Genomic DNA, 18,361 nt, shown 5'->3' with positions numbered 1-18,361 from the left:
AGGGGATAAGAGAACATAGATGAAAAAACCCCTGGATAATCTGCATTACATTTTAGTCTTTGTGTTTGAAAAACAATTTATAGTTTTTGTGTGTGGAGTTTTTAATAGCCCAATCAACACTTTATGCTGTATTCCCAGAATACTACCTGGGAATAGACAAAGTTGCCCCGGATACCCAGTGCCTTTTCATAAACTTCCACTTAAGATGCAACGAAATGGTGTGGTTTGTACCAGGCAGTACTGGGGACTTACTGTCCCTTATCTCATTTAATCTTCCCACAGAGTAGTGGTTGTTACTGAAGTCAGGCCTGTTTCCCAGGAGAGAATAGAGCTGCTCACAAAAGCTAGGGGGATAACCCAAGGTCATTACACTAGCAAGTTCAAAGTCAGAGCTGTCACTTTCACAGGCTCTACTTTTAACCAGTGTTCTCAACTGGGGGTAATTTGGCTAGGGGGAACATTTTGAGGGGAGGCTGCTACTAGAATATAGTGGCTAGAGGCCAGGGAGGCAGCTAAAGGTCCTGCGATGCACACGATGACCTCTGTAACAAAGAACCACCCCAGCCCAAAGTATCAGTGGTGTAGCGCCTGAGAAACTCTGCTTTTCACCAAATGCATGTGGCTAAGGACCACCCCCCAGAATTTTCCTTTGAGTTTGAGATAAGGAGGAGTGAGTCCTTTATCCAGCTTGCTTCTGACTCAGAGGGGAGAATCATTCTTACTTAGGCTCTGAATTTACTTCTTTAGCCCTAGAAAAGGTAAAGTATGTTAGAGAAATACCTTGAGAACTGATGTTTCAAGAAAAGAAAGGAAACTGATTTTTATAGAAGGTGTATGCACTGGTGCTGGATTAGGTGCCTTTAAACCCATTATACTATTTATCCTTCAAAACAGTCCTTACACTTAGAAGACATCAGTGTTTTCCCTGACTCTCCCTTTTAAAGCAGGGAAGAAATTGAGGCTCAGAAAAGTTAATATACTCGGTCACTTGGCTCAGAGAGATGGGACCTGAATTCTAAGCTAGGCTTCAAAGATTCCAAGACTCTACCTTATGTCCATGAGGCTTTGCTATTCTTTTTTTTTTCTTTTGGCAGGAAATAATAAAAGCTATGCTGAAGGTAAAGTGAGAAGCTTAAAGAAGAATAATAAATAATACCCCTACTTTTTATTTTTCTTTTAAAATGCATTTATTTATTTATTTTAGCGAGAGAGGGGAAGGAAGGGAAAAAGAGAAGGAGAGAAATATCGATGTGTGAGAGAAACATCGATCGGTTGCCTCTTGTATGATCCCCAACCAGGACCGAACCCACAACCCAGGCATGTGTTCTGACCAGGGGTTGAACAGGTGACCTTTTGCTTTGCAGAATGGTGCCCAATCCACAGAGCCATGCCAGTCAGGGCAATAAGCCCCCTGCTTTTAAATTAAAAGGATTGCTTTTTATACCCTATAAAGTAATCACCAGGTACCATAGCAATTCTGTATTGGTATATGGGAGTGTAGGCGAGTTGGTTATAACAATGCCTTTCATTTTTTTACAGTTCTCCAGGTGCATTTATTATCCATGATCTCACTTAAAAAAAATTTTATTATTTTATATTTAGAGAGGGGAAGGTAGGGAGAAAGAGTGGGAGAGATACATTGATCTGAAAGAGAAACATTGATCAGCTGCCTCTTACACGCGCCCTGACTGGAGACCAACTGAGCCCCACTGATTAGGGCTCCATTACCTTATTTGATCTTCACAATAGTCCTCTGAGGCTGTTGGGGAGGGGGGGCAGGGTATGGCGCACACATGCCCTCATTTTACACCCAAAGAACTGGGGCCCAGAACGGGCTGGCTTGGTGAGAGGCCTCCAGCTATGTGAGCCCCGGGCCTTCTGTGCCCGTGCTGAGGGCATGGTGCCTGCAATGCCCTGCTGGGCTAGAGACACCTTTTCTCACAAGCCTGGGTGAGCTCAAGTGAACTCTGACTCAGTAAGGGTTAAAGCCGCATAATCTCTTTTATGAGTAGTGAGCATTTACTGTGCCCTGTAAAAAAAAGGGCCCCCCACTATACTGACTGCTTTCTCTCAGAAAAGGGGTGCCAGCCTCCTGGGGGTGGGCGGGGAGTGACTGGGTAGATGCGACCTTGTAGTCCTCAAGGCTCCTCTGTGGCCTGAGGAGCTCTGGTTGCCTCCAGAAGGTCCCGGCAAGAAATGTCCTCCCTGAGGAAAAGGGCTTGTGGGCAGTGGGTCACAGGGGAGAACTGGTCCATGTCGTCCTAGAACATTTATTGAATTCTTTTTTTTTTTTTAAATTAAAAATAAATGATTTTACTTCTTTATTTTTGGGGGAGAGTGGAAGGGAGGGAAAAAGAGAGGGAGAGAAACATCAATGTGTGATTGTCTTTTGTGTGCCCCTGACTGGGGACCTGGCCCGCAATCCAGGCACGTGCCCCAACTGAGAATTGAACTGGCGGCCCCTGGGTTTATAGGGTGCTTAGCCCTTACAGCACCCTGCCTTCTGGGGTTTTATTTCAGAAAGTGGGGAGCAGAAGCTCTAAGCTAACCAAGGAGGTACCTCAGAATTAGTCAAGGTGGGTCTTCCTTCCGCTGAAATGGCCACTTGGGAATAGCCCTGCAGGCAAATCCTTGTGAAAGAGTTTCAGGGAAATCTTCCCTGCCCATCCCCCTCCAGCCTGGAGGACCTAGCCCTCCCTGCAGATGGGTTGGGCTCTGAGCTTCAGCCCTTCCAGGGTTAAACAGTAACCTTTTTACTGCTTGTGGTTGAGCAAATTTTGGCGAGGAACAAGCCCAGCCTTGAGCAAACAGGAGACCGGCCATGCCCTGTCCCTTCCCGAGCCACCCCTTGGGAAACTGGGACGTTTTCTTTTGCCTTGAAGTCCTCCATCTGATTTCTTACCTTTAGGATGTTTGCTCTAAAAAACTAGATGGGGAAAGGCCCAGTTATTGTGAAAAAGAGAGAAATCTTTGACTTGGGTTGGTTTCTCCTTCTCCAAGTGTGGGCATCAAAAAGGTTTCTGGATGGGAACTTAAAAATCAATTTAGTCACCATCCTTATAGATGTTTGTGTGGGGAAACTGAGGCCCACGGTGGTTTCTGGTTTGGATTGGGACTCTCCTCATAGTAACACCTGCTAGGGAACCATGCCCTATTTTGAGCCAAGTGCTTAAGGTGTAGAAACTCATTTAACCTCCAATCAATGCCCATGGTGGGCATGATTATCTGCATTTTGCCTATGAGGAAATGAGGATTCAAAGAGGTTGACGACTTTTCGGAGTGAACACTAACCTTAGCTAGTAAGTGGTAGAGCTTGGAATCAACCCCAGCTCTTCTGGCTTCGAAACTCGTACCCATGGTACTACCATGAAGAAGAACCCAGCTCTCCTGTCTTACCAGGCCGCGGGCCCTTCGCTGTCGTGATGGTCATCATTCCCACCCTGTCTTTCTCCTTTTCCACCTTCTACTTCAGCTGGATTCAGGCCCAACTGGTGCCAAACAACCATGATGATGACGTTAATCATCATCATAAAAGTTTCTGTCTAGCCTAATTTCACTCTGTCCTCAGTACCTAAAACAGTGCCCAGCCTATTATAGGGCTGATAAATTTCTGTTGACTAAATGAATACATGAATGAATGTTTATTCCTCTTCCAGGCCTCTCTCCTCCCCTCTTTGACCCTCCACAGAACCAGAGGGGTAGTAGCTAAATCAGAGGAGGGGGTTTTGAGGGCTGGAACTACTCTGGGTGAGTACTTTGATCCTGGGGACATTGGGGACACTCAAGGGTGCAAGATTCCCCTAAAACAGGCAGAAGAGTTTCTATGATCTGCTGCTATCAGGCTAGCTTTCTCTTCCTACCCCAACATTTTAGGAAGTGCAAGTTATCTTATAGCTCCTCAGTCATGTTCAAGCACCTTCTGGAAACAGGCTGTTTTTCTTTTGAGTGATTGAACATTCATTCAAATGGGGCTGGAGTCTGAAAGGTAGAAGGTGCCTGGCTTGGGGGTGAGAACATATAAATAGATGCCGGAGGATAGGAGCAAGTATTTCTATTCTTACATTGTTTAAAAAGTTTCAAGCAAGTGCTTGGAAGAAAGGCTCTTCTCCTGGGCCCTTTACTGAGAAAATGAGCCCTCTGACTGAGAAGGTCACCTTTGGTTACCTTCAAAGCTTGTGGTGTTCTCCAGGTCTCTGAAAGGAGAGAAAGCTTGTCAGAATTTTTATCAGGAAGGGAGGAGAGGGACAATATCTTGTCAGGGAAACCAATTGATTCCTGATATGATCATGAGGTCAGATACTGGAGAAGCTCTAGGTGGACTATGACTGAGGCCCTCTGATACCAGCCCATTCACGGCAGATATCTGTGGGGAGGAAACTTGCTGGGTGCCTGTGACCGGGTGGGGGCAGCCCCAGTTGTGCTGGGACCCGAAAATGTCTGATTTCAGGGTTCCTGCACAGGCACTGAGTCTGTGCTACTACCAGCTTGGATTTTCATTGATTGCAATTCTACTTTAAACAAAAATCTCTTTGGCGTTTTTACTTCTGTTAAAAAAAAAAAAAAAAAAAAAAAAAAAAGACTTGGCTGCTGGCCAGACTCGCCCTGTGAGCAGGTATTGCGTTTTCCCTCTGCTTCGTTCCTGATCAGAGATTATTCATTTATGAATGGGTGGCTGTAAAAACTTGCCTCATGCATATGAAAACTGAACCTGGAAATTTTTAATTGCCGGTGAGTTTTGCTTTTACTGAAAGGGTCGTGGCAATATGCTTGGGAGGCAACGGTTGGAGGAACAAATTCTTTCTCTCTTCCTAAATTCACTCTATGACCTGTAGTCTCAAATGACGTTGGTCCAAGAGGCACTGACTGAATGGGCTGTTTGATCACCTTACAGATCATGATTCTGGAAGGAAGTGGTGTAATGAATCTCAACCCCAGCAGCAACCTCCTCCACCAGCAGCCAGCCTGGACAGACAGCTACCCCATGTGCAATGGTAAGGGGGCTGATGGGGTGTCATGTGCCATGGAGCTTTTTGCTTTGCTTTCATTAGGCTTCGTTTTCCAACTTAATGTATGACAAATACAGGAGGAGGCATGAGGAACTGTGGGCATGGGGAAAACTCTTCATGCTGGAGTTCTCTTTAGGTCCCCGGGGCCCAGACTGAAGCCCATTCGATATATTTCATTGCTTTCTCCCAAGGTTCAAGGTTCTGGGTGGGCAGCCCGGCCGAGAGGGATGTAGCAGAGATGCCCAAAGGGAAGGCGACCTGATGAAGCTTTTAACAGTATTTGACTTAGGATTTCAAGATAGAATAGGAGGAAAAAACGTGTGTGTGTGCACACGGATGTGTGTTTGTGCATGCGTGTGTGCATGCGTGTGTTGCATGGAAGTGTGGAGTTTGAGGAAGAGAGGGTTGTAGCAGCTTTATTTTTTGGTTTCATGTGCCAATGACAAGGGAAGAGGAGATTTGTTAGAAGACCATGGGCCCCCTTTAGTGCTTTAATCTAGATTAAAAGAGGGAGGGGTTGGTGGTGGGGCTTACAGAGGGTTTGGCGCCCAAGCCTGAGGCTTACTATAGAAGCGGAACTAAACAGAGTTGTTGCTGAATCAGGGCCCCACACCCTGCTGTGAAGGCATCCAGTTTAGGCAGACTGTGCCGTCCAACTGCAGCAGCGTTAAGAAGCTCTGGGTCTTCTCCCACCCCATACCTGCTGCTCGTCCCCTCCCCTCAGACTCTGCCGCTCTGACTCCCCTAAAAAATGGAAATGGCCTGGTGGTGAGCAGAGTCAGAGAAGGAGGTGGATAATAATGGAAAGATCATGTTCTCCAGTGAGCAGCTGGTCCATGGGCAGCTCCGCCTCTTAACTCAGAACCCCAGCCAAACATGGTTGAAAGCATGCACAGGTGACCTTCCCTTACTTGGTCCCCTATCCCACCAAGCCGCTGCCTTTTCGGGGCGGTGACAGTTTCTGTTGCTGGCCTCAGATTGTCTGTGGGGACCTCAAAGGAGGACTCCAAATAGGGCAAGAAGCTTCTTCAGAAAAGTCTTTGGCGTCCTCAGGCCCCTGGACCCTGGAGTAAGGCTGTATTCTTCCTGTTTGCTTTGGAGAAGGCTGGGGCAATTTATTCAGCAGGGAGTAGAATGTAGGTTCCACTTTTACTTCTTAATTTTCAGAGGCACCAAAGAAGGCCCAGCTTCTGGTCATGATTGATGGGGTGGGGGAAGTCGGCTGAATGAAAAAGAAGAGCTGAACTCATAGGAGTTTCAGTATTTCCCCTGAAATTTCAGGAATCTGATGAGTCCATTGACTGGTGGAGAGAATTTCCCAGCTGACTTCATATAAATTCTCTGATTCTTTCAAATTCTAACACAATGCACTATCAAGAGCTATTCTCTAATCTGGATCGTGTGAAGTTGAGGAAGAAATTATTCCAGGCCAGTTGTTAGGCTACGGAGAGTTACTACCTCTTGTTTTCACTCCCAGAGCTGCACTCAGCTACTCTGAGCTGTCATAGCAACTGAATTATTTCAGAAAGAAGAGAACAAAGATTCATGGAACTACAAAAAATATGTTCCATCCTTAAACAGCTGCATTTGTGAGACCCCTCCAAATTGAAAGGAAATGGAAACATCCAGTCTCAACTCTCTGTGTTTATATATTTGGAAATATTTCTACCTAATTAAATTTTTGGACTAGATTTTCCCAGTCCTTGTCCCTGTCCCTCTCTACCATTGGCTTCCCCTTCAGGGCCCAAGCTGAGGGGTCTGGGATGCTTTTATCTGGCCATGAGGTATGAGGAGTAAAGTATTATACGCAGTGTGAGTGGCAGGTGTTGCTCAAGGTAGTCAGCTTTGTGCCTAAATCATCTCAACCTCATGGTCGGGTGCTTCTGATGTCTGGAAGCAGTGAATGGATTCTGAGGGAGTGAGCAAAAGTGAAATTGGGTTGGAAACATTCCCCCTTCAGCCTCTCCTCTGGAGGTGGTGAGGGCTAGGCCATGGGCATTATGGGAACCCAATCTTAAGGGTTATTTAGCTTCTTGCAACTCAAACTTTATCCACAGACTATCATCATTATCTTAATACCATCATCATCATCAAGTGGAAGCTTCTTAGGAATGCAGAAACTCAGGTCTCACCCCAGATCTGGGGAATCAGAATCTGCATTTGAACAGCATTCCCTGGTGATTCATAATTACATTAGAGTTTGAGGAGTACTGATCTATTATGACCTTGAAGCAAAAGTTAGGAACAGTTTTCTAGTGCTACACATTCCTCTGTCAGTCCATCTTGAGTTTGTGGGAATGTCTGTGTGTCACGTTCAGCTGGATTTCCCCTGCTTCAGGTTGGTGGGCCGCAATAGTGTATTCCCTTTGCCCCTGCCCCTCATGTTTCCAGAAGGGTCCTATTCCCTTTAGATCTCTGCTTACAAGGGAACTGGTTGTAAGACCTCTTAGCCCTGTGACGTGCCCCCAAAGGCTGGCTCTCTCTTCTCCATCTTTCAGGACTTTGTGATGTTCTCTTAAGGGAGCATGAAATGGTAACAGTATATATATAGATGGTTGCCCATATTAAGCTTAGCAGTGTTTATTGGCTTGACTGAACTTTTCTTCTTCACTGGTATTTGAATTAACCATCTTGTGAATGCACCTCACAACTTCTAGGTTCCCACATTATTTCTTCTTCAGCAAGGAATTCCATTGAAGAAATTTATAGAGAGCACCTAAGATGGCAAGACCTCAAAGGTAGTTTATATAGGAGGAACAAAGATGGGTGAGACAGGGTCCGTGACCTTGAGCATATAATTTACAGAGGAGAATTAGGCAGTATTCAAATACTCCTAAAGATAAGCTGACCATGACAAAAGTCATTAGGAGAAGTACCCAACATGTCTACTGGAGATTCAGAGGACAGCAGCCCTTACAGTAAGTTGGGACTCTGTGATGACTTTGTGGAGTGGTCGGTTTTGAAAGCTGTGTAGGAATTCCACAGGGAGTGATTGATAGAATATAAACTGGGCTGAAAGAACAACATTGAAAAAAGGTAAAAGCCATAGGTCACTTGAAGAACAGCTAGGTAAGAACCTAATTTCAGTGGGTAAAGGGAAGTGACTGAAGGTAACTGAGTAAGGCAATGACCTTGCAGTAGCTACAATAACCAGTATGGGGCAGGGGTAGATCAGTACAGTTGGTGGATGAGTAACCTAAACCACTCTGGGGAGAAGTGAAGGCATCAGAAAGAAAAGAACCTTACTTGCAGGCTTCCTTTTTGGCAGAAAATGGTCTGGATTTGGGGTATGTATGTGTGTATGTGTGTGTAAGAGAGAAAAAAAGATGGGGGAGAAAAATGGGGAAGAAGAGTGATAGAACTATGTGGGTATGAACAATAGGTGATAAGTTGCTGGAACTGTAGCGATGCTTCACCTTTCACGGTACTTTGGGAGAGTGGGGAAGGAGCTCATGCCCTCAGAGTGTTTCTGGTCTCATGTCCTCATCCAGCTCCCAGGGGTGTTTTACACTGAGGAGGGCATCAAGACACACAGAGGCTAAAACGTTGGCCCCCACCACAACTGAGAGAAGAACCACCTTTCCAAGAGCCTCCTCTCCAGAACCAGTCTCGTGCTCCAACCCCACTGGTGCACAGGGACCGTGTTTGCCTGCCTCATGCCATCCGGCACCCGTGGTCCAGCCCCCTGTTTGGGTGACACCCGGGGACAACCGCAGGTCCCTCACAGAACCACCTCCTGTTTTACAGTTTCCAGTGGGTTTTTTGGAGGCCAGTGGCATGAAATCCATCCTCAGTATTGGACCAAGTACCAGGTGTGGGAATGGCTCCAGCATCTCCTGGACACCAACCAGCTGGATGCCAGCTGCATCCCTTTCCAGGAGTTTGACATCAACGGCGAGCACCTGTGCAACATGACCTTGCAGGAGTTCATCCGGGCAGCGGGGACAGCGGGGCAGCTCCTCTACAGCAACTTGCAGCATCTCAAGTGGAACGGTGACGATCCTTCTCCCCTTCTCTCTGGGAGCCAGCTAAGAGCAGAGACTCCGCAGCCAGCAGGGCTCCTAGTCAGGGACATCAAAGGCTAATCTCACCTCCTGTTTCCAAGACAGGGAAGTAGAAGGGAGGTGAGAGAATAGGCACAAAGCCCGGGCTGCGAGGTGTGTCTAATCCCACACAGACCTGGTGTAATTTAATCCTCTCCATAGGGTTAATTTTCCAGGAGATGTGCTAGCAGGGTGTTCACAGAATCCTTGCTGCTCTCAGAAAACCTTTTCTTCTTTGCTTTGCAAACAGGGTTTCATAGTATCATTCCCAATTACTTGCTTGTTAAGATCGTCATGGCTACTTAAAAGAAAAACAACGTTGAGACCTAGGTTCTTAAGATGGAACCTAAGGGAGGGTGGTAAGAAGATATGCAAAATTAGATCTATGTTTGTGTTTTGGGAGGGAAGGGGAGAAGGCTTACATTATTTCAGAAGAGTCTTAAAAGTTCCACTAACAAAAAAAAGGGGGTTAAAGCTGATGATCTGGACACATGTAGGATATTTCTTTCTTTCTTTCTTTCTTTCTTTCTTTCTTTCTTTCTTTCTTTCTTTCTTTCTTTTCCAATTTATTTTCTTTAATTTTTAACAGGGTTACTTCTATTTTATTTAATTTTAATTTTTTAATTTTATTTATCTGTTTTTAGAGAGAGGGGAAAGGAGAAAGAGAGGGAGAGAAACATCACTGTGTGGTTGCCTCTCACTCGCGCCCCCAACTGGGGACCTGGTGTGCAACCTAGTCATGTGCCCTGACTGGGAATCGAACCAGCGACACTTGGTTCGCTGGCCAACGCTCAATCCACTGAGTCACAGCAGCCAGGGCCCGCATGTAGGATATTTCTGCAGTGATTTCTGGAGTTGCTCCTGCCCTCAGAGCCCCAAATGGATGTCTTTTGAGGTCTCACTTAGCACCCAAACAGGCAACATTTAGACACTGTGCCTCGATGATAGTTTATACGCACATGCACACACACACGTTCTGCACTGGCTTATGAGACATGGTGGGGCAGATAGCTCGTCTTGCAGAATGTCTTTGATACTGGCATAAAGTTGCCCTGATAATGGCTATATAAAACAACTTCTTCTGAGAACGATGGCAACTTTGGAAAGCAGTGATATACAAGGAGAATGAGCTGGCCTATCTACATCAGAATGAGCTAGTCTGTCTTAGCAGAACTTGTATGTAGGAAGGTAGCTGAGGCTTTGAAAACATGAGTTACAGGGCTATGAGCTATATTCAGACCCTGACAGCTGCCATGATTGCGACGGAGGACCCAGAGTCTGCCCGCAGAGCTGGCTGCAGTGGTAGCCATTTGGGATGACCTCATTCAGCTCCCGGGCACTTTCTTCTTCCCACTCACTTCACAGAGGTAGCTGCACATTTTTCTTTTACTGGAACCAAACCAAACGAGGCCCTATAAATAACTGCTAGGAATCTTCAGAAAGAGCAGTCTTATACTTGAGGAATTAAAAATATTTACCTTCCTACCTCCAGTTAAATCTGGTCCTTTAAACCTTTGCCCTTGATTGAAGCCTAAGGCAGGGAGTCCTGGGAGGTGGTCTGGCCATCTTTGACCTTCCCTTATTGACCTTCCTTGAGTTGTTTAGCCTCACTGGGTGCTGCTGGTGCCTCATGACTAGATTTCTCACCTTTGATTTGTTGTTTGCTTTTTTTGAGACATTCTATTAACTTACATTTATTTAGTGTTTTTATACACTAGGCATGCTAAGTGAATTGATTTATTAGGTGACTTCATGAGAAAATAATATTGTACCCATTTTACAGATGGGACAGCTGAAGGTGAGAGGGTTTAAAAACATTACCCCTGCTTCTGAGAAACTTATAATCTCACTGGAGAGGAAAAAAAAATTATTATATATGACACATCTAGAGAGGAGTTTCAAGGCATAAAGAGTGGAAGAATCACTGAATTTACCTAGACATATCTCATAGACTGGATCTAATCAAAATGGTTAATGATTAAATTTAATATCAACGAAGAATAAAGCCAATTAAATTAAAATGGGTTTCCTTGTACTTTCATTTTCATTTTGTATCATATCTTAGTATGGGGAAGCACCTTAGATGTCATCTAATAATGACTTTATCTAGTTTAATCCCCTAAATTTATAGATGATGAAACCAAGACCCAGGAAGATGAAGTGCCTTGCAGTTATTAGTGGGAAACTGGCCTTCTGACTTCTGAAGTTCTGTTTCCACCATACTAAATGCCTTACCTATACAAAGCCAAATAATTCCATCTGATATGGGTGCCTGAGCTACTGATTTTCTGGGGCAGGAAGTTCAGGCTTGAGTTTGTAGATGCACCACTGCAAACAGCGGTGATCAGGCAGTGGGGCTGGCAGTCGCTCTCCCAACAAATCAGGTCTGTCCTTGTGTAAGTTTTGGCTCCATGTGGGCCCTCTCTGACTTTCCCAATCTGTCCTTCACAGGCCAGTGCAGTAGTGACCTGTTCCAGTCCACACCCAATGTCATTGTCAAGACTGAACAAACGGGTAAGCAGTAGCAGACAAAGAGAGCCAACCTGGTAGGCAAAGCCCTGGTGAGGACACGTGGGAGGGAGTGCGAGGGAGTGTGGGAGCAGGACGGAGCCAGGATTTTGGCAGGGAACCCAGGAACGCCTCTTCCCTGGCTGTCTCCACTGGGCCACTCTCATGAGCCTCATCCCTTGTGCTTGGGACCAGTGACTGCCAACTTTCTAATTTCTAGACTGATGATGAGTCTAATTCTGCCCACATTTCTCTGCTTCCCACTGCGGGTCAGGGCATCACCCAGGCTCCAGTCCAGGAGCTCGAAACATGCAGAGTCTAAGTGGGCCTCCTTTTCACCACAAAGAGCCAGGGACTTGGCCAAGTTAGGTAGGAGAAGCAAGAGGAGAGAAGTGGAAGGGTCGATGTCTCTCCCCTTCCTTCCTTGGTAAGAGTGTTACGCAAAAAAGAGGAAGATGCAGACTTGCTGTTGTGCATGCCGTGGTTTCTAGGGGGCCCTTGGAGGTTCTGTAGGAATGTTACACCCAACTCCTGCCTTATGTGAACTTTTAGATGAAAGACTATTCTGGACCCTGAGTAGGGTTTGTTGGAGACTTGCAGGGGGCAGTAACTGCCTTGAGAAGTTTTGCCCTTGGTTTTGCACCAATCAGAACTCCTTGTATATTGATCTTTGGCCCATGGCCTCTTAGTCTAGGGAGAGCTATGCGAGTCCCCCAAAGTCCACTGGCCATGGTGAACTGTTGTAGCTGCCATCGCTCTAGCGTGGCTCCTCAGGTCCTCATCAGTGAGACTGCAAGCCATGGGGGCCAGCCCCTAGTTTGCCACAGGCCTGCCTGAGAGTTGTATGCCAGTAACTAAGGGCAGAGTTTCATGTAGGAGTGATTTGTGAGTCCCTCAGAGCCCATGTAGTTATTTGTTCTTTTATAAGGGGGCTAGCTCACCATTATTAAAGAAAAAAAAAAACCAATAGCTGCTAAGCATGTTAATTAGCTTTCCCTAGCCATGCCTTTCCCCCACAGATCAGGGGTTAGGATACCTGAATGGTCTGTGCTTCATGAGTTTGACTGCCCTAGAGGCAAAGGACTCAGCATAGAGCTAGCATGTCCCACCCCCACAGTGACCGGAAAGATAGCCCCACCATAGCCAGGATGGAATGGAGAGGTCCCAAATAATGTGATAATTCTTTCTTGACCATCTAGACATTCTTGTGTTGCCAGTTCAGAAAAGCCAAGCCGAAGGGTGGAGAAGAAGGCCCACCCAGGGAGGAGGGGAGAAGAGGCTCACAGAGGGGACAACACCCCCAAACCTTTTGGTTTAGTTTGTTTTCAGACACAACAACAGGTGTATGAGGTGACCCAACAAGGAGAGAGGGTGTAACCCCAAGAGATTGGGCTTGGGGTGTCCAAACACGTAGCTATTAGTTAAAATACCAGCTAAATCCCTGTGTCGTAAACAAGAGGACTTAGCCAGTGACTCAGGTTTTATACCTTTTATGTTGTAAAAACAAAATGAAACTCGGCCAGTGGCTTACCACCCGGGCCAGAAATTCAGAAGCTGGGCAGGAGGGGAGCTGAGGGCAGCCTTGATCTGTGAAGAGAAGAAAGCAGGAAGTTCCTGGTGGGGACAGGTGAGAGCTCCTTGCCAGATCTTGCAGCTCTTGGCCGGCCAGGAAAGAAAATGCTTCTGTTGGAGATGAGCCCAGGTGTGGGCGTTGTGTAGGAGTTGGGCTTTTTGTGGGTAGGTGGAGGAGAGTTTCCTTAGAATCTGAAATCTGAAGAGTCAATCAAAGTGAGACATGCTTGTTGAGAGAGAGAGAGAGAGAGAGAGAGGGAGAGAGAAGGAGAGAGAGGTGCTTTTGCACAATGAGGCAATGGGGCCCTACTCTTAAAAGTAGTTTGTTGGATTTGTGTTTTGAGAATTTTATGTTGCCCCACAAGCTAATTGGAGAAATCCTAGAGAGAGGGGGCGGTCACCCAACCTGAGGGAGATCTCTCTGGATTGCACCAAGGAAGACACTGTGGTAAAACTAACTAGACCTTTTCAGACAGAAACATTACTAATTCCCCCAGGAACACATTACTAGAAAAAGATTCTCATTAATCATGAACTTACTTGTGTCTAACAATTTCTTTTTCTAGTGTAAAAATATTCTGGCCATTATGAAGTAGAATGCAAAACAACGCGAGGCTCCCGAACGCACCCCCTGCCATGTGCAGACTGAGAAAACTCCCAGGAAACCCAAGCATTGGTCTAGAATAGGATCTCACGGTCACAGCTTTCCCCAAAATGCAACAGGTGTAGAACACAAGGACAGAGCTATAACAAAGTCTATTTCCCCAGGACACTGGAAGAATCATGGGGTAACATTATTATAAAGTAACATGTGGCTGAAGCAGAACTGTATCCCTTCTCTCTGGGGACCTCCCCCTATGACCCATGCCTCTCTGAGGAAAAGTGAGTTAGAAAAAGCAAACTCCCCCCCCCCCCCCCCCAGGGAAGATGACCGCTGACCATTCCCATTTTCTGTCCTTTGTAGACCCTTCTATCATGAACACCTGGAAAGAAGAAAACTATTTATATGACACCAACTATGGTAGCACAGTAGGTAACTAATTCCCCAGCACTTAACGCCCTCCTACACTCTTATTTTGTTATTCTAATAGCCAAAAACTGTTGTCAGGATGGGGCTCTCAATGTCCTTTATCCTTCCTTGCTACAGATTTGTTGGACAGCAAAACTTTCTGCTGGGCCCAGATTTCCATGACGACCAACAATCACCTTCCTGTAGGTAAGTTGTCCTGCCATCAGAGGCTAAGCGTGCCTCACGCAAGTGCTTACTGAGCATTAGTGAGAATTACGGACATCCTACGTTTCCACATTGCGGGAGTCTTTCTCATTAAAAGGCTAGGAAAGGGATGGAGTTACTATTTATGAAAGCTAGGCTTTTAAGCCAATATTTGTACATTGAAAATGACCAGCAAGGGTGCCTCTAGGAAAAGTGTTTGTCTCCTATGAAACCAAGTCACTCTCTTGTGATAACAAAAACTCTTTTTTCGACAAAAACTTGCTCTCGGGAAATTATCTAATAAAATTATTCATACTTGAGTATACTTAGGGGGGAAGGCTATATTTAATTTTTGATCAATGTTTGACTTTAGAGAAAGAATGTTTAATGGTGGCATTCAGAGATCTGTGAACCTGTGGTCATGCTCTTTGGGTAGAAAGGTAGCAATTAGAAATATTCAGAGCCCCAGAAATCACACTGCTTTGTCAGTTTTTGAAATCTGACCCCAATGGCTCATCAGGACTCTTCAATCAGTCAGACAACCTATACTTTTTAAATTATGTTCTCATAAGTCATGTTTGGTTAAAATTGGATCCACCGTGCGGCTATCCATGGCTCAATCAAAGTTACATGGAGTGAGATGGTTAGTCTCCTGGGAGGCTGGGAGAGCAGCTTTCAGATTATATTGCCCCATCCTTTTACAAATAGGAACATTGGCATGTACTGTTTAGGAACAAGTGCACTGGGGAGATGAACAGAGGTTTTTGTGTTGTCCCTTGTTCTGGGTGTGAACTTGTGGATCTCTTTGGGTCTATGATATGAAGCTTAGACTTGTCACAAGTGAATTGCTTTTTTCCTGGAATTGAAGTTGGGACAACTTCAGAACTGGGATTTAAATAAGTGTTTGGGAAAGAAAGCACAGAATCAAACAACAACCCCCACCACCACCTTTTTCTTTTTTCTTTTTGCTTTTGTTGAGTATGTTTTTGAGAACTGAAATAATGACAGCTTTTGATTTGAGGTCTTGTTTAGGTCAAGTCTTTGAATGAGACAGGGCTGCGAGCCAGTGTAAATGCTTCTAGAATTGAAATGAAGATCTGAGGCCAGTTCGTTTCTCTACTTCCCCCTCCCCCCAGCAACCCATACTGTGTGTCACCCGAAGTATTTGCTGAGGTTAGGAAACAGATCCATCACCGGACAGGCTCTGCAGTGAATTTGCCCTTCTGGGGGACGGGAGCCAATGGAAGTGAAATTTCTGTGGCAAGCATTGCCACCTGCCCAAGAGAATGGTTTCCGAGCTGAGGAAACCATCCACCCGCTCACCCTCTGACTTCCTCTCACACTTCCTAAGGTGTCACATCCCACATCCTTCTGGTTGGGTCTTTGGCTTAGGGCAAAAGATTCCAAGTAAAAGTAAACTTGAGCCTACCACTTCCTGAGCCTCCGGGTTGTTAGGCCTTGAGGCAGCTAGGAAACCTAAAAGCCTTCATCACAGCTCTCCTGCTCTCACAGCCTGGCCCCTCTTCTGTCTTTGGTGTCTGACTTCTAATCTCAGATTCCATAGGGGCCTAAGAGGCCAGTTCCTGCTTTCATAGTTGCATTAACCAAAAACTCCCAATCTCCTAAGTCCACCTATTCTATTTTTGAAAAGTCCTTATTAAAATGGGCTTTACAAGTCTGCCGTGCATCATCTCCCCTGACCCTTGGTTCCCCTGTCCCTTATTCCTGTCCCATGATTATAACACAGGCTGGAAAACGAGATAATCAATTCAGGTCCTCTACCAGAATTCTTACTTCAAGAATCAATTGAGTGCCAGGGGCTGGCAAGTTATTTGGAATAACAGCCCTCCAGGAGGATATTTAGTTATAGCCATGGATGGGCCAATGCCTTTTTGTGTAGTTTAGCAACTATTGGATGGGACCAGACACCCCTGCCCCTCATTTGTCATTTGTCTGAGTCTTTACCTTTCAAGCTCCCATTACATTGAATGCAGTTAAATATCTTTCTACATCTTAATGCAAGTTACAAGTTGAGTGGAGGCGGGGCCCAACGTAAACTGATGCCCTCTGTGATAAACGCAGGTGGGGAAGCGCGCTTTGTTTTGATTTCTCTGCCATCTGCCCATTTCATAAAATGGCCGCCGCCAGTGTTCTTGATCTGCCCGATAGTCCTCGAGCCAATCACGCCAACTTGGGCTTGATGTGTTTACTCACTGACTTGCTGAGCCTAAAGCTAGGGCGGCACAGTCTATTATAACACTGAAATTTGTATATCCCGTAAAGAAATGGCTCACAGCTGAATCATATGCAAATGCTTCTAATCTTCGCTTCTTGCGAAGCAGCTTAGCTGAAGTCATGATCTGGCACTTGCATCATTAACCTGTGGCTTCCTGCTGCCCATGCCCTGCCCGGACCCTGGCCTGAGGTACCTGGAAGCTGAGCGAAGAGAAAGCCAAGCTGGACCCCTTCCCCAGAGCAAGCCATTCTTTTATAACCATGAATCACTTAACCACATGGCTGCCTTCAAAGGCTTTGCCTTTTATTTGGGGTTGAGGGGAAGACATTGTGGGGGAGGCCATCATATGAAAGGGAGGTTTCAGATCAAAAGATTTTAGTGCTAAGGCAGGTCAGCGATTCCACAGCTTGTCCTCACGCACTGGGGACGGGACAAGGAGGCAGGAGGAAATTAGAGTTTCCTTTTGCCTTTGGCTGCATATTCCTTCACATGATGATGACAACATTTTTAATTGGGTGTGTGTGTATATATATATATATATATTTAAATTGGTCTTCCCCAAATGGGATGGAGGTCTAACCTAGGTAAATGGCTGACATCTCAAAGAAAAAATTCTCTCATGGCTTATCTGGGGGTTTTTAATCTGGTGTCCATGGACTCCTAAGTGAGCCACAAACCCCTGAAATTGTTTACAGATTTTCACAAGTATATAATATGTACATTTTTCTGGGGAGAGGGTCTAAAGTCTCTGTCTTATTTACTAAATTACCTTAATCCCAAAGTAATTGTTTCTATATCAGCTTGGAACCCATACACAGTGTTTGGGGCAAATAAACTGGAAGACACTTTCTTTTTTTTTTTTCCTGAATTCAACCCTGGCTTGGAAATAATGGCCCTGCATCCCTCCTGGATGCCATTTGAAGATGAGTTTTGCTTGTGGCCTGCTGGATAAAAGCCACTCTTTGTCTGAAGAACAACATGGCACTGTCAGAGTGATGTATCGCTTGGAAAACGGGGGTGGTGCCAGACCTGTCGCAATATTGTCACATCCTGATAGGATGTTGCAACCTCCCCCTGAACCTACAGGGAGGGAGAGTGAAGTCTCCTCACATTTCCTGTGAATTTGTCTTTCTAGATTTCAGAGAAATCCAAGTCAAGTGCAGGCCTCTTGCTGACAAAGCCCAGGGGGCGGAATTCTTAACCAGAATGAGAGATTTCTTTTCTAGCCAGATCTTATTAAATCCTTCTCCCCTATCTTGCCACAGCTTTTAGAGAAACTGTGGGGAGTGCTGAGTCATGACAAGCTGGGTGATCTGATAGGCGAATGTGTCCATGAACACTGGGAAATACAGAATCATCACCTTGGAATTACTTTTCCCCATCAACTAGAGCATTATGGAGCTGAACCTGACTCTTGGCAGGGGAGACTTTCATAAAATCTGTTATTGCCACCAGCTTAAGAAATGGCATAGAAGAGTGGGTAAGAGTAAAGCCTCTGGCTTCAAACCGACCATGGTCACATCCTGGCTCTCCTCTCAGGCTGCGTGACTTTAAACAAGTCATTTGACCTCTTTGTGTCTCAGCTTCTCTATAGCTGTAAACTTTGGATTGTAACAGTACCTAGTTCATAAGGGTTATTGTGTGAATTAAATAAAGTGATTCGTGTAAAGTGCCTAGGTTCATGCCTAGTACGTACTAAGTGCTTAATAAACAGGAGCTGTTCTTTTTGACCATTTAAATTAGGAGCTAATGGTTATTCGACCTTTTTTGAGTGATGGACCAC

General features: G+C 45.5%; 1 protein-coding gene across 4 annotated transcripts in view; it reads left to right on the top strand.

Moving 5' to 3' along the window:
• EHF (ETS homologous factor) overlaps positions 1-18,361 on the top strand; it is a 41,148-nt gene that overhangs the window by 17,509 nt on the left and 5,278 nt on the right. For 2 of the 4 annotated variants that reach the window (XM_090262738.1, XM_090262717.1), the window contains exons 2-6: positions 4,892-4,991; positions 8,754-8,999; positions 11,501-11,563; positions 14,094-14,162; positions 14,277-14,345. In XM_090262738.1, the coding sequence (XP_090118864.1) occupies positions 4,895-4,991; positions 8,754-8,999; positions 11,501-11,563; positions 14,094-14,162; positions 14,277-14,345 (544 nt within the window). In that variant the 5' untranslated portion in view covers positions 4,892-4,894. Of the gene's footprint in view, positions 1-4,601; positions 4,729-4,758; positions 4,781-4,891; positions 4,992-8,753; positions 9,000-11,500; positions 11,564-14,093; positions 14,163-14,276; positions 14,346-18,361 lie in introns of those variants that run through there. The other 2 variants (XM_090262727.1, XM_090262733.1) reach the window with 2 other exon arrangements.

The sequence above is a fragment of the Furipterus horrens genome, unplaced genomic scaffold, assembly GCF_987537825.1.
Source record: "Furipterus horrens unplaced genomic scaffold, mFurHor1.1.pri manual_scaffold_2, whole genome shotgun sequence".
In the NCBI taxonomy this organism is placed as follows: domain Eukaryota; kingdom Metazoa; phylum Chordata; class Mammalia; order Chiroptera; family Furipteridae; genus Furipterus; species Furipterus horrens.
The sequence above is the reverse complement of the archived record's forward strand: the minus strand, read 5'-3'. Positions and strand labels throughout refer to the sequence as shown.